The following is a 14,590-nucleotide window of genomic DNA, read 5'->3' as shown; positions in this document are numbered from 1 at the left end:
ATCAAGCATGTCTTTCACAGGTGACGCAGGTAAGAGAAGACATGAGAGAATGGAGAAGGGGAGAAAGATGGAGAGGAAGAGAGGAGTAGGAGGGAGGGAGGAGAAAGAGAATATGGCCAAGGCAGATAGAGGCTCATCAGAGAATGGCGTTAACAAGGGATATTGAAACACCTTTGGTGTCATTCAGGAGTTGCTGGAGTCGTATTCACACATTGTCTCCCACTCTCAGACAGCGGAGAAGTAATTAGTCCAGACAAAAAGCACACTAATTGACAGTGATGGGAGACGTGGCTACAGAAGCTACAGTACATGTATTCAAATGTCACATTTCTTCCAGCCATTAAACTAGAATACTTCATTCTAATTTGTGCTGTACTTAAGCTTTTATGTGGATGGGTTATTTTGTGAAATCATCTGTATTGAGAGAACCTGTACATTAGATTGTGGCATTGTAAGTTTAAGAAAGAAAAAACACACACATCAGTCTCAAAAAAGTTTTGGGTGCAGGACCAATGAAGTCACATGAAAACTGAAAATAAAGTCACCATACCAATCTCCCATTTTTCTTAATTTAATAAGGTGACGTTTCGTGCAGCATCCATGCCCTACGGTACATCTGTCACCTCATTCAATTAAGAAAAACGGGGGATTGGTGTGGGGACTTCATTTTCAGTTTGAATGTGACATTGTAATCTCTATAGTCAGGTTTCTTGACTTATTAACTACAGTATGTCAGCTACTTTGTTTCCGTTGGCAACCAACTAAGTTGAAGACTGGCTTACTACTGCCTAGCAACACTGCTTTCAAGAAATGTGATGCTGCTGGACAGTGACTCCAGTGAACTCCAGTGTATTGTCAGATTTGGTTCCTTCCTGGTTGGTCTCCCTTGCAGAGCCTCACTTGCCCCTTACGATATGCTGGTGGAGCATGGAAGAGAGTCGTCTGGTTGGTTGTATCTTCATTCAGCTGCATATGTTAGCTTTTGGCACAGATTCTCCACAGGCTATGCCCACCTCGGTTGGTTAGTAGGCCTTTTGAGATGGGCCAGACTAAGCTCCTATACCCAGACTACTTCTGATGTGACAGTGTTATTGGTGCTTTTGCCTGGGCAGGGAACCACTTGCACCCTCACCACCACCAGTGCTCTGTCTGATGTTGTTCCCCCTGTGTGTCTGGCTCACCCTCTACAGAGGGGGGGACAACCGCCATTCCGACATACCTCCACACTTTTTCATACCGCCATTCCGACACCAAGTTACTCTTATGGGGAGCTGTTCACCCGCGAGCGTACATCTTCATCGGTGTGTCCAGAGCTGTCCACGTGCGTGGTGCTGAAATCTGTGTATGCTCCGAGTGAAGCACAGAGAAAATATGTATCCTGTATCTATGAGAGGCTGGGAGAGCGAAGGCACAGACAGTTGAGAGCCTCACCTGCCTCACCTGCCTATGAGAGCCTCACCTGTCACATGTGCTGCTGGAGTGGTCCGTCTGCTATAACCATGCTATAATAATGACACGGACTCTCTGAGGTAAGTATCATAACGCAAGTCGTGTATTGCGGAAACATCACAAAAGCCTTACTTCTGGGGTCGGTGTATATCATACCAAGAGTCACAACTAAACTAAACCCTGTAACACGTTCTATTAGAACTAAGAAAATCGTTGGTTATAGCTTTATTCAGTAGCATACATGGCTGGTTATTCCCACCCCCGAGAAGTCCTAAATTCTGTACTTTGTTGTCCTCATAGCCAAGTTACTGCTGCTCAGCTCTGCTTGACGCCACTTTGCCTTTACCTTGCCATCAGAAGCGATGTCTGTCTGATTTGGTTCCCCTTGTACAGTATGTCTGCCTCTCCACCCCCCCCCCCAGAGCCTCACCTGCCCCATGTGCTGGTGGAGAACGGGGACATGACTCTGGAGGAGTACGATGAGTACCTGCACAGCAGGAGTGACTTCATCAAGGGCACCAAGAAGGACGGCAGTGACCAGAAGAAAGTGAGTGACCCTAACACACACCATGCAGACACACACACGCATGCACACATTCACACATTCACACACGCACGCACGCACGCGCACGCACACACGCACGCACGCACGCACGCACGCACGCACGCGCACCCACACACACACACACACACACACACACACACACACACACACACACACACACACACACACACACACACACACACACACAGACACACACACACACACACACACACACACACACACATTTAAGGACAATCCTTTATTATGAATAATTTTAGCCTCTACCAGCTTTTTACCTTTATGAAAACTACATGTCCATGTTTGTTTTCTACTGTTTTTTTCACTAATTATCCTGTACCTAGCTGACCATGTATTTGGTAAGGGGTCTTGCTTTCAACGTTCAATGACACACCAGCATTGAGGAGAGGCCTGAATGTGTGCTGGATTTTTGGTATTTGTGCCTTCTTCTAAATGGCCGGTGATAGATGTGATGATGAGATGGGTTAGTCTCCTCACCGCCAGCCAGGAGCCAGGGAGCATTCAGCCCCACAATAATCACAGATAAAACAGGTTGCTATGGCAACCACCACAGCTCCATCAACCCACTGCCAGGTACTTGTATCCGCAGCACAGCTAAACACGGGTTAAGTGCCTTTCTGCAAGTTAACTGATTGTCTTGGAAAAAATATTATTTCACATACCTGGGATTTTTCAACATGGGCTTTTTTGCACATGTCTATCTATAGACAGACTTAATGGGTGTCTCTCACAGCGCGGTTTCATTATGTTGGAGGGCTCAGTGGAGTGTTCAGATGTGAAATTGTACCATATGTTGGAATGAGAGACTACACGATTTATATTAGTATGTTGGAATGAGAGACTATGTATGAGGAAATACCATTTTCACAGAAATGTTCTTGTCACTATAACTAGTATATGATTTAACGGTAGAAAATGCTATGTTAATTCATCACTCATCAAATACACTCAAGAAGATGTTAAATGGACTGCAGTTTTTTTTCCGCGTATGTATTTTCAATTCACAAATTATGACCATTTGTGATTCATACAGAGTGAACATTTAGTCACAGCATTAAGATCATTTCTGCTCCACACTGTCCACCAAATCATTATGAAACTGGCCTGTCAGCCTCTGAGCCTTTTCCTGCTATTATTCCACCCACGTGTAGAGTAGACATAGTCCTCCTGAGGACATGACATCTCCACATGACATCCCTCTATCAGACACTGGACTGAACTCATGGTGTTCAGCCAGCACAGAACAGAACACCTTTTGAAGATCCCTCAACCTTCCCTAGAGCACCTCTACTGATCTCTTAGCCTCCACCGCCACACAGTAAAAAATGCAGAGGAGCTGGCCTTGGTCATCGTTCAAAAGGCTAGGGCATTGGTACTGTTGCGCTGGGGACGCGGGTTCGGTTCCGCCCCAGGGTCATTTCCTGATCCTCCACCTCCTCTCTCTCCCACTCACTTCATGTCACTCTCTCACACTGTCCTGTCAAATAAAAGCATAAAAAAACGCCAAAAAATTTACCCAGAATGCAGTGTTGATTCATCACATAGAGAGTATTCTGCGACCAAATACACTATTGAAGCCGTTAAATCAACTCAAGTTCAACCAATGCATTTTTTTGAGTGTGCATGTTCTGTTCTCTGGCTCTCTACGCTTCTCAGGTGGAGATCCTACGCAAGCGGCTCCACAAGGACATCCTGCACAACCCCGTGGTGATGCTCAACTTCTGCCCCGACCTCAAGTCCGTGACCTCCGACCTCATGACCGCGCAGGGCGAGTTCATCTTCCTCATCGACCGCAGCGGCAGCATGAGCGGCATCAACATCAGCCGCGTCAAAGTGAGTCTCTTTTTTTCTAAAGATTTTTTAAAAATCTTTTTCGACTTTATTTGATAGAACAGTGTGTGAGGTGGACAGGAAACTAATTGGAAGAGAGAGGGGGAGGGGTTGGCAAAGGACCCGGGCCGGGAATCGAACCCGGGTCAGCTGCATGGCAGGCGAGTGCCCTACCGGTTGGCCATGGCAGGGCCCAAAGTGAGTCTCATCTACTTATTAGGTCTAGTGGTGGTTAGACGTTTTATTGTCATTGCACGTCTGTAGCATGAGATTGATTGACAAGTCTGTGAGCAGCAGCATTATTTGGGAGGGCATCAGTAGTGTGAAAATGAGTCTCAACTTGGTGTTGGTGGAGAATTGGTGGATGAAGAAAGACTCCAAGACAACAGGATAGTTTGTTGTTATTGAACATTTTGAAAATTCAATACATTTAATGAAAAGAGAGAGCCTATCAGCGGCAGCATAAGAATGAATCTCACGTGTGTGAAAGTGACGCTCGTCTCAAAGCGCTAGTCTGAGGTAGGGAGCCAATCCAATAGCTTGCAGTTTGTTTGAATGCAACTGACACGACCTGCTATGGACTACATACACTATATGACTATATGACTACAGTATATGAGCGGCCGTTGGCAATAGTAAAGCACATCCCCCTACGAGAAATTCAGTGGGCTTTCTTCAGACCAGTGGTTCTTAACCTTTTTTTCTTAACGCACCCCCTTACCTGTGCCCAAGACAAGCCATGCATCCCCAACATAAACTTCCACATGCGTATATGGACTAAAACATTATTTAAGTGATTAATTACAATGATTCTTGATATAGACATTAATCAATACTTTAATGACTTAAAATGGGGACGAAAACACATTTTAATTTGGTCTTGATTTGGCCTAATTATAGTGTTTGGAAACAGAATTTTGGTCAAAACCTCAACACAAACAAAATTCTGCGCACCCCCTGAAATCTCTGGCGCACCCCCAGAGGGTGCCCGCACCCCAGGTTAAGAACCGCTGCTTCAGACCATATCTCACTTGTGATATGGTCTGGTGTGAACCAGGCAAGGTATTAGTGGTGTTGGGGGTTTCATTGATTGTGTTGTGTTGTCTGTACAACAAAATGAAGGGGAAAGGGGGGAACTTGAAGCAACAGCATGAGTGGGTAGAACATCAGCCATGTGAAAGTGAGTCTCTAATGTCTGTCGTCTAGTAAGTGTTGGCTGGAGGACGTGGAAAATGTACTCAAGCCTTTTTATATTGTAATTATACGTCTGTGCAACACAATTTATAAAATGTAATGGTCTATCAATAGTGGCATGAGTGGGGACAACATCAGCTGTGTGGAAGTTAGTCTTATTGGCTTTTAGTGTTGGTAGATGTGGAAAGACAAGATATTTTATAGTAATTGATTATTTTGTCTGTACAACAAATGAATTGAAAAAAGACAGTTGCTTTGAGCAGCAGTATAATTGGGATTCGCATCAGCCATCAGAGTGAAAGTGAGTCTCCTCTTGCGTATAACCTTCAGTCTCTATCGTCGTCTACTATTGTAATGTTGGAGGATGTGGAAAGAGCTCAAGACACTAGTCCTTTTATTTATTAAAGACCTTTTATTGTCATTGACATATGATGTCTACAGAAACCAAATTAAATGAAAAGGGATGGGCTACGAGCATCAGTATGAGTCAGGAGAACATCAAGCATGTGAAGGAGTCTTTGATGTCTGCAACAAGTGTTGGCTGGTGGACGTGGAAAGACTCCACCATTTTATTGGCATAGACCATGTTGTCTGTACAACAAATTAAATGAAAAGAGAGGGGCTGTGAGAGGCAGTATGAGTGGAGAGAACATCAGCCGTGTCAAAGTAAGTCTCATCTGCTATTAGTGGGCGATAGATGTGGAAAGACTCCATTTTTTAACCTTTTGCCATCATTGAAGTGAGTCTCTAACAGTGTTGAAAAGAGTGAGTGGGGTGAGCACCAGCATGAGTGAGTGGGGTGAGCATCAGCCATGTGAAAGTGAGTCTGGCCTGCTTGCAGTGTTTGTGGACATGGAAAGACTCCTGTCATTGTAGTACATGTTGTCTGCACAACAAAATTAAATGAAAAGATGCTATGAGAAAGAACAGAGTGAAAGTGTGTCCTCTGTTATTAGGGAATGTCGATGGACTCCCAAGAATTCAATATTGTTCTTGGTCATTGAACATGTTGCCCATAAAACAAATTAAATGAAAAGAGACGGGTTATGAGTGGCAGCATGAATGGGGTGAACATTAGAAAATGGATGGAGTCATTAGAAAGTGAGCCTCATCTGCTATAAGTATGGTTTCTAGATGTGGAAAGGCTCCAACATTTTAAGACCTTTTAAATGTCATTATCTGCATCCCCGCAGGTCATTGGGCAGGTATTACGGAGACCATGTCTGTCTGTCTATCTGTTTGTCTGCCTATTTCCTTATCTATGTGTCCACCTTCAGTGTTGCGGCTCACCTGCTAGTGGTGCCAAACCTACAACATGACATGCATCTACACTGGCTAGTGGGCCCGAACTACAACTCTAAATGCCCTTGTTGAACATAGTACAGTAGTGTTCATCTGAAAGAGAAGGGTCATGGGTGGTCCTTGAGGAATGAATTACACATCCATGATAGAAGTTTGAAAACCCAAAGATTAAAAAGACATGATGGTACTGAATATGCTAGGTGTTTTCCCTGACAAACAGAATAAGCTCAGAAAGGGTTTGAATGTGGGCTTTCAAAAGTACTATACCCTTACTACTGTAAGTGCAGACGTGCTGTATCTTGTGTTTTCGTACATTTTTACTCTCAGCAGTAGACTGTTGATTGTGCAATCATGCACATGATGTGATTGCCCGCGGTAAGATTTATTCCACAAACACAAGATGGTGGAGAATAATAATAGGGTTAGTACGAGCAGCTGCTGAGAGTCAAGGTTTTTGTTTTTGTTACACATCCTGCGCATGGATGAGGTCAGTCTTAATGATAATAATGTACTACTACTAATCACAACTTGAAGACTTTTTTATTTGCCATCATGGAGTTTCCTGTAGAACAAAACTAGAGGGCCTAGGCAAGGCCTCAGAGGTATGAAGATATGAAGGTATATCAAAGGTATTATGAGTATATTAAGTGCCAAGTGTACAAGTATAAGAGAAAGTGCGAGGGAGCAGTCTAGGGTGCTATGCAAGTGTGAACAGTAGTGCAAATAATGGTATTGCTACCGGTAGATGTCAAAAAGAAGCATTGGTTGTGGATACTACTGCCCAGGGCAGCTGCTGTACCATGGGATGAACTACGTAGTTCTCATGGGGACCCAGATTTGAGTCCGGCATGTTTTATTTCCCATCTCTCACTCCTCGCATTTCCATCTGTCATTCAAAAGAATCAAAAGGCAAAAAATAATAATAATAATCTGTGTTCCAAATAATTATTTGATGTGTGCTACTCCACAATTTTGCCACGCAAACTGGCCCTGATGAACTACTGAGCGGTGAGCGGTGAGCTGGCCGCCAAGAGCAAACGCGGCTCGTGCTCGTCGTCATATAATGATAATCACGGCAGCAGTGTTTTCAAAAGGCCCATTAAGCGACGAGTGAAAACAGAGCTCCAATTCAGCAGCTGGGTCCGGCCCCGGAGCAGAGCGGATCCTCTGTTGTGTTGTCTTTGAATGCTAAGCACCAGGGCTTGACTAGCCATCTGGCATAGCGGGCATTTCCGGGTGAGCCCTGCACCCTTTTGGGCACCTATTTTCATTTATGAGACACTTTCATTTATGAAAGTATGGGCCCAAAAGGGTGCCGGGCCCACCATTGAGTCAGTTCTGCACCGCTCATTATGAGGGGGCCCCTTTAAGCCAAAAGTGCCGGGGCCCTATTTCTCCCCCAGTGCAGTCCTGCTAAGCACATGCTGAGGGTGGGCAGCAGGCTAGAGGGAGTGGTGGGAGGTGGTGGGATGGAGTGGGGGTGTTGGATGCTGATGAGCCTGTGACGCAAAACTTACACCACACTGCTGCCGGCTGGCGGATGACTCACCCCCTCTTCAGATGGAGGATGCTCTGACCACGCATGACACCGCTGGCGCTGCACCCCACCTGCACCCCACCTGCACCTCCCCCTCTCCACACCACACTGCACCACACCACACCACACCACACCGCTCCACTCCACTCCTCATCACACCACACTGCAGTAGGCTGCCTGCCTGCAGCCCAATCCCACCTCACCTCATCGCACCTCATCAGGCGAACCTGTCTCCCCGTACCTTACCCCACCCCACCTCTCCACATCACTCCACTCCCCACCACACCACACCCATCCCCGCAACACCCCACGGCCCTAGGCTGCCTGCCTGCACCCCCATCCCGTCCCACCTAGCCACACCACAACGTACGTTCCCCACCTCACCACTCCATACCACTCCACACCACTTCCTAACACACCACTTTAGGCTGACTACCTACACCCCCCATCCCGCCTCTCCACACCATACAGCCTGCCTGCCTGCCTGCCTGCCTGCCTGCCTGCCTGCCTGCCTGCCTGCCTCCATCCCTGCCTGCCTGCCTGCCTGCCTGCCTGCCTGCCTGCCCGCCTGCCTGCCTGCCCGCCTGCCTGCCCGCCTGCCTGCCTGCCTGCCTGCCCGCCTGCCTGCCTGCCTGCATGCCCGCCTGCCTGCCTGCCCGCCTGCCTGCCTGCCCGCCTGCCCGCCTGCCTGCCTGCCTGCCCGCCTGCCTGCCTGCCTGCCTGCCTGCCTGCCTGCCTGCCTGCCCGCCTGCCTCCCTGCCTGCCTGGCTCCTTGTCTCCCTGCCTGCCTGGCTCCTTGTCTCCCTGCCTGCCTGCCTGCCTGCCTGCCTGCCTGCCTCCTTGAGTCCTGGGTCAAGCTAATGATAATATCAGTCTCACGAGTGGCTCCCTCTCATCCCATGACAATGGCTGGATCCCCATGGAGAATGTCAGCCGTCCGGTCCGGGTGGAGGAGATGGCACTGGGTCCCTGATTACAGGAGGAATCGCAATCAGAAGGGAACGTGAATGCAATCTTCAATTGTGCTTTTGGGAAAAGGTGCCCTCAGCCTCTAAAAACCTAAATATATCAGCCTGCGTATGCGCAGCATCAGGCTTCAATGGGTTAAACTGGGAAGTCTAGTTTTCAACACGTGTATAGTGATGCTGCAGACAATTTACGTCACAGATTTTCATATAATTTGACCACCATTCCTCGCTCCCTTTATCCAACAATAATGGATTTCTATTGAATTTCTCTGAAAGCCATGGCGCTTAGGGTTTAGATGTGTTATTTAACAAAAGGTCAGGTGTGATCATCGGCACCTCAATATAGATTTCTGGTGTTTACTTTAATGGCTGCCCTGACCTTCATGTACTGACCCCGTCTTTCCCCCTTTCTGCTCACAGCAATCCTCACCTCACATTGTCATCGGGATTTTTATTGCCATCCCCTAGCCATACGCACAGGCATGTACACAGCCAAACAGACACAAACAGACACAGACACAGACAGACAGACAGACAGACAGACAGACAGACAGACACACACACACACACACACACACACACACACACACACACACACACACACACACACACCGACAGACACACACACCGACACACACTGACAGACACACCGACAGACAGACAGACACACACAGACACACAGACACACACACACACACACACACACACACACACACACACACACACACACACACACACACACACACACACACACACACACACACACACATTGTGCAATACAATGCAGACGCATGCAAACGCACGCACAGTTTGAACAAAAAAAATAACTTTTCACTTGTCTTGCAGGACACAATGGTGGTGATTCTGAAGAGTCTCTTCCCAGCCTGCTTGTTCAACATCGTGGGCTTTGGCTCCTCCTTCAAGTCCCTCTTCTCCAGCAGCCAGCCCTACGATGAGGTAGGAGACAACATTCAAGATTCTAGAGCAGTGCCCACCATTGACAGTAACTCTCAATGGTGCCCACCCATATACATATGCTGTATAAACTACGATGAGGTAGGAGACAACATTCAAGATTCTAGAGCAGCGCTTTCCCTACGATGAGGTAGGAGACAACATTCAAGATTGCATACCCACCCATATACATATGAGTGATTCTCTAATTCGCCTACACTTTTAAGTCCGTGGATTTCATTTGGCAATTCCACTAACTATTAACTGCATCCAATGATGTTTTGGACATTAGAAAACATTTATCTTTCATATAATACAGAAAGTGTAGACATAGCATTATTTCCCTCAGCAAGAATGAATATTTAATACTGGTTTTGGGCGTTTTCATGCCGTCCTGTTTTCCAAATGTCAGATTCAGTCTTCATATTAGCATGTAAAGAAACTTGTTTTGCCCAAGACGATTGCAAATGTTGATTCACAGTAATCATCACAATATGACAAAACTGTCAGAAAGACCACTGTCCTTTCCATTATACATGAAATTTGCCATTTTGTGTGTGTCCACGAAAACTGTGTTAACCGTGTCACGGTCTGAAACCTCCTCCATAAATCAGTAATGGTTTGGTCTTAGGCCATACGAATAACATCACGTGATGTCATAACCTCTTTGGCAGGATACGGGAAGACTTTTTGGTAAATTTTGAGCTCCATCCTTCCATAATTTAATCCATTCTTTTTCATGTTCTCATAGCGGGAAAATTGCCTGTCAACAGTGTTATCAACATATTCATAAGAATCTGAATTAGAAATCACATGTAGAAAAACACAGATAAAGCATACAGATACATGAATTGATTAAGGTGTTGTGGTGGAACTTCTGAGGTCCTCAGTTAGCACAACACCATAAAAATGGCTGAAATGTCAACGGTGTTACCGTCAATGGTGTTACAATTAAGTATGACAGTCAAGGTTGCCAGATGAGGCTGATGATTTCCAGCCCAAAAAATGATCAAAATCCGCCCTAAAAACCCGCCCAATTCTATTGATTTATATGGCAGTGGGAAGGTTTTTCTGATAGATGCCATTTTTACCCGCAAACGGCCATCCTAAGCAGCCCAATTGGGCGGGAACCAGCCCAATCTGGCAACACTGATGACAGTTGAGGAGGAGTATGTTTTTGCCAATTTATATCCATATTGACAGACAAACAAACAAAATAATTTGTGTTCTAGGGAGATGGGTTTGTCTGCTCTGTTTTTTTCTCCTAAAAAAGTGCCGACTTGTTCCCCTGCACTGTTGACCGTAACACAGTTGAGTAACACCGTTGACTGTTTTGAAAGTATTTTTGCGCTATTGATCCCTTATGTGTTGGAAAAATCCTATGAACATACACTAGGGATTATCTCTGGAGAAGGAAGTCTTGTGTAAGGAGGGTGACTATATTCAAATCAGACGTTACAGGGATTTATGATGAAAAATGTGTCAGTCTGTATCACAGTGACTCATAAAATCCTACTTATGAAGCTCAACAATCACATTTTCTATATCAGTTGCACAGATTAATGACAACATTACTGCTAAGGGACATAAGCACTTTCAAACATATATTGTTTCAACTCTGTAGTATTTTTATATATGTTTGAAATGACATAGTATTTGTCCATAACACTGTTGACAAAATAATTAAGCAAATGTTCGTTTTCATTAGAGTATTTATCAAATGATTTAAGATTAAGCTTGGCAATTTGTTTGTTTGGAAACTTAAATATATACACTATGTAAACATCTAGGTCAATTAGTTGAAAAAAAATACTGATAATTGACATTTTGCTTTTGCCAAAAGCGTAGGGAAATCGTAGAATCACTCATATGCTGTATAAACTCACCGGCCACTTCATTAGGTACACCTTCCCCCTTTTGCCTTTCCCTGCAACAATACTCAGATAGGCTGTGGCATTCCAACAAAGTTCAACGGATGCTATGGGGCCCTCATCGAGCCAAGAAAATATTCCTATGCCACTACACCACCAGCCTGAACCGTTGATACAAGGCAGGGCGGATCCATATTTTCATTTTGTTGACGGCAAATTCTTGCCATATCATCCGAATATTGTAACAGAAATCAAGACTCATCGCCACATTTTCCAATCTTCTAAATTCCAATTCTGGGAAGCCTGTACGAATTATAACCTCATTTTCCTGTTCTTAGCTGACAAGAGTGGCATCTGGTGTGGTGTTCTGCTCCTGTAGTCCATCTGACTGGTTTTGAGGTGCTGTGCGTCCAGAGATGCTCATATGCATACCTTGGTTGTAACGAGTGGTTATTTGAGCTACTGTTACCTTAGTTTCAGCTCGAACCGGTCTGGCCATTCTCTTCTGACCTCTGGCATCAATAAGGCTTTTTTGCCCACAGAACTGCTGCTCATTGGATATTTCTCTTTTAGACCATTCTCTGTAAACCCTAGTGATGGTTGTGCGTGAACATCACATTTTTTGAAATATAAGGTTTAGGAACCTCTGTGCTAGAAGGTCATATGAGTGTGTGTACTAAGGGCTGTAGTGTGTGTCAGAGGGCCATGTGTGTGACTGTGTCTGCGCTAGAGGCTGTAGCTGTGTGTGTGTCAGAGGGCAGTGTGTGCGTGCGTGTGTGTCAGGGGGCTGATTGTGTATACTAGCGGGCTGTGTATGTGTGTGTGTGTGTTAATCAGAGGGCGGTGTGTGTGCATGGTGATCAGGGTGTGTGTGCATGGTGATCAGGGTGTGTGTGTGTGTGTGTTTGTGTGCATGGTGGTGATCAGGGTGTGTGTGTGTGTGTGTGTGCATGGTGATCAGGGTGTGTGTGTGTGTGTGTGTTTGTGTCCTTCGGCACCTGGTCTGCGCTGGTGATCAATGTAGCATTTTCTACTTGGTCTTGTCACACCCCAGTCCATTAGTTCTTGTTGAGATGACATAACACAGTGCACAATACATTCTTGTCTTTATGTGCGTTTATATGCGTTCTCCTTGGCCATTTCGATCCAGTGTTTTCTGGTGAGAGATGCAAAAGTTTCCCAAGCAAAGTTTCCCTCACATGACTTAGTGGGTTTATTATTTCCACGCAGCAGACGTTTCACAGAGAGCCAATCAAGTCTTGTTTATTATTTTCGTTTCATAACAGGGTAAAAGGTTATCTGCGTAATCACCTATGATCATAATACAAAGGATAAAAATACCACATACCACATAGCCCTCATTCAGAAGATGATGTAAATTTCATGATCAGAGGACATTTCATTTCATGCAGGATATACGAAATGTTGACTGGTCAATCATGTGTGATCCTAATTTTAAAAAAATGCAAAGGTACAGTGTCGTTTCTTCCATTACATGGTCATCCTTCAACGTTGAGTGTGGTCTTAATTCAGAAGGATAGCAAATATCATTTGGTCCAGGTAGACAAATGCTGAGGCACTCAAGGTTGCAATTATTGTAGCCAAAGAAAAAGAAGTAAACATTGCAACCTTGAGTGAAGTTTGAGAGCCCCTACACTGATGAGCACCAAGGGAAAAAGGTGAAGACCCAGAAGCACTCCAATTACCTGCTTGTAGCAAATATAATTATTTGGTTAAAAACGTGTGGGCATGGGGGGCGCTGTGGCGCAGCGCGCTAAGCCCCCCACAATTGGGCTTGCATGCCCGCGGGGACACCGGTTCGAATCCGGCCGGGGTCATTTCCCGACCCTGCCCCATCTCTCTCTCCCAACCATTTCCACTCTCATACTATCCTGTTATAATGAAGGCCAAACGGCCCCCCCAAAAAAACATGTGGGCACCATTCAACTGATTTAAAGGATAAAATATGTATAATAATTATCTGTCTGTTAAACTGCATGTGTGTGCCTGATTTAAAGGATAATAAACTATATGACTATCCGATTATTAATAGCATTCACCATCTCTCAAGACCCTCCAGTATTGTTTTAGTTTGTTTAACAGACAGCCATTTCACTTATAGGCAGCTTTAGAAGGAGAGAAAAGGTGGGCCAGGGCCCCTGTAAAATTGGTCCTGGGCCCTGTAATGAACAGTCTAATGAATACCTGAAACATTCAATGGGAAATTTAAAAATTGGAATAGGAGTGTACTGTACGGACATTCTGTCCATTTGATATTACTGTATAATTGCACTTGAGTTTTGAATATGCACACTACTACCTGTCTACCCCTGTACTGAACAGGCAATGGTTTAAATATTAATTTGTTATGAAGTTAAATGGGTATGCCACTATTTTGGAGCTTACTACAGTTAAAATCGTTGGCTGGGGTTTATAAAGGTGGTAAAGTATCTTATTTTTCATGTTAAGCGTTGTCTTGCTTTAAGACAAGTTAAAAGAGGGAATATGTCGCTAAGCTAGTGAAAGTCAATGGATCCGTGTAGTATGCTACACGGATCCTTTGACTTTCACTAGCTTAGCGACATATAGCGCCTAACATGAAAAATAAGACACTTTACCACCTTTATAAACCCTGGCCAACAATTTTAACTGTATTAAGCTCCAAAATAGTGGCATACCCCTTTAAATGGAAAGCTTCATATAAAATACAATGGAATATTGACCGGTTTTGCAGTGACCGCCTGGGCGCCTCAAGGTAGTCTACAATTTAATATTTCCTTAAAATATCTAGTTAAAAGTTAAGCTGGAAAAGTATAATACAGCTTCATTTGACAATTGTACTTTTTTTTTTTTTCATTATTATTATTAGTTTATTATTCTTTTGTTCATTTGTTTGTTGAAA

The 14,590-nt window shown here is 44.7% G+C and overlaps 1 protein-coding gene across 1 annotated transcript in view; it reads left to right on the top strand.

The window, feature by feature from the left end:
- vwa5b1 (von Willebrand factor A domain containing 5B1) overlaps positions 1–14,590 on the top strand; it is a 52,694-nt gene that overhangs the window by 11,334 nt on the left and 26,770 nt on the right. The window contains exons 6-8 of the mRNA XM_063207695.1: positions 1,872–1,996; positions 3,689–3,865; positions 9,710–9,820. Of these exons, the coding sequence (XP_063063765.1) occupies positions 1,872–1,996; positions 3,689–3,865; positions 9,710–9,820 (413 nt within the window). The remainder of the gene's footprint in view (positions 1–1,871; positions 1,997–3,688; positions 3,866–9,709; positions 9,821–14,590) is intronic.

Source organism: Engraulis encrasicolus, chromosome 10 (assembly GCF_034702125.1).
Source record: "Engraulis encrasicolus isolate BLACKSEA-1 chromosome 10, IST_EnEncr_1.0, whole genome shotgun sequence".
In the NCBI taxonomy this organism is placed as follows: Eukaryota; Metazoa; Chordata; class Actinopteri; order Clupeiformes; family Engraulidae; genus Engraulis; species Engraulis encrasicolus.
Note: the sequence above shows the minus strand (reverse complement) of the source record. Positions and strands in the feature narration are given on the sequence as shown.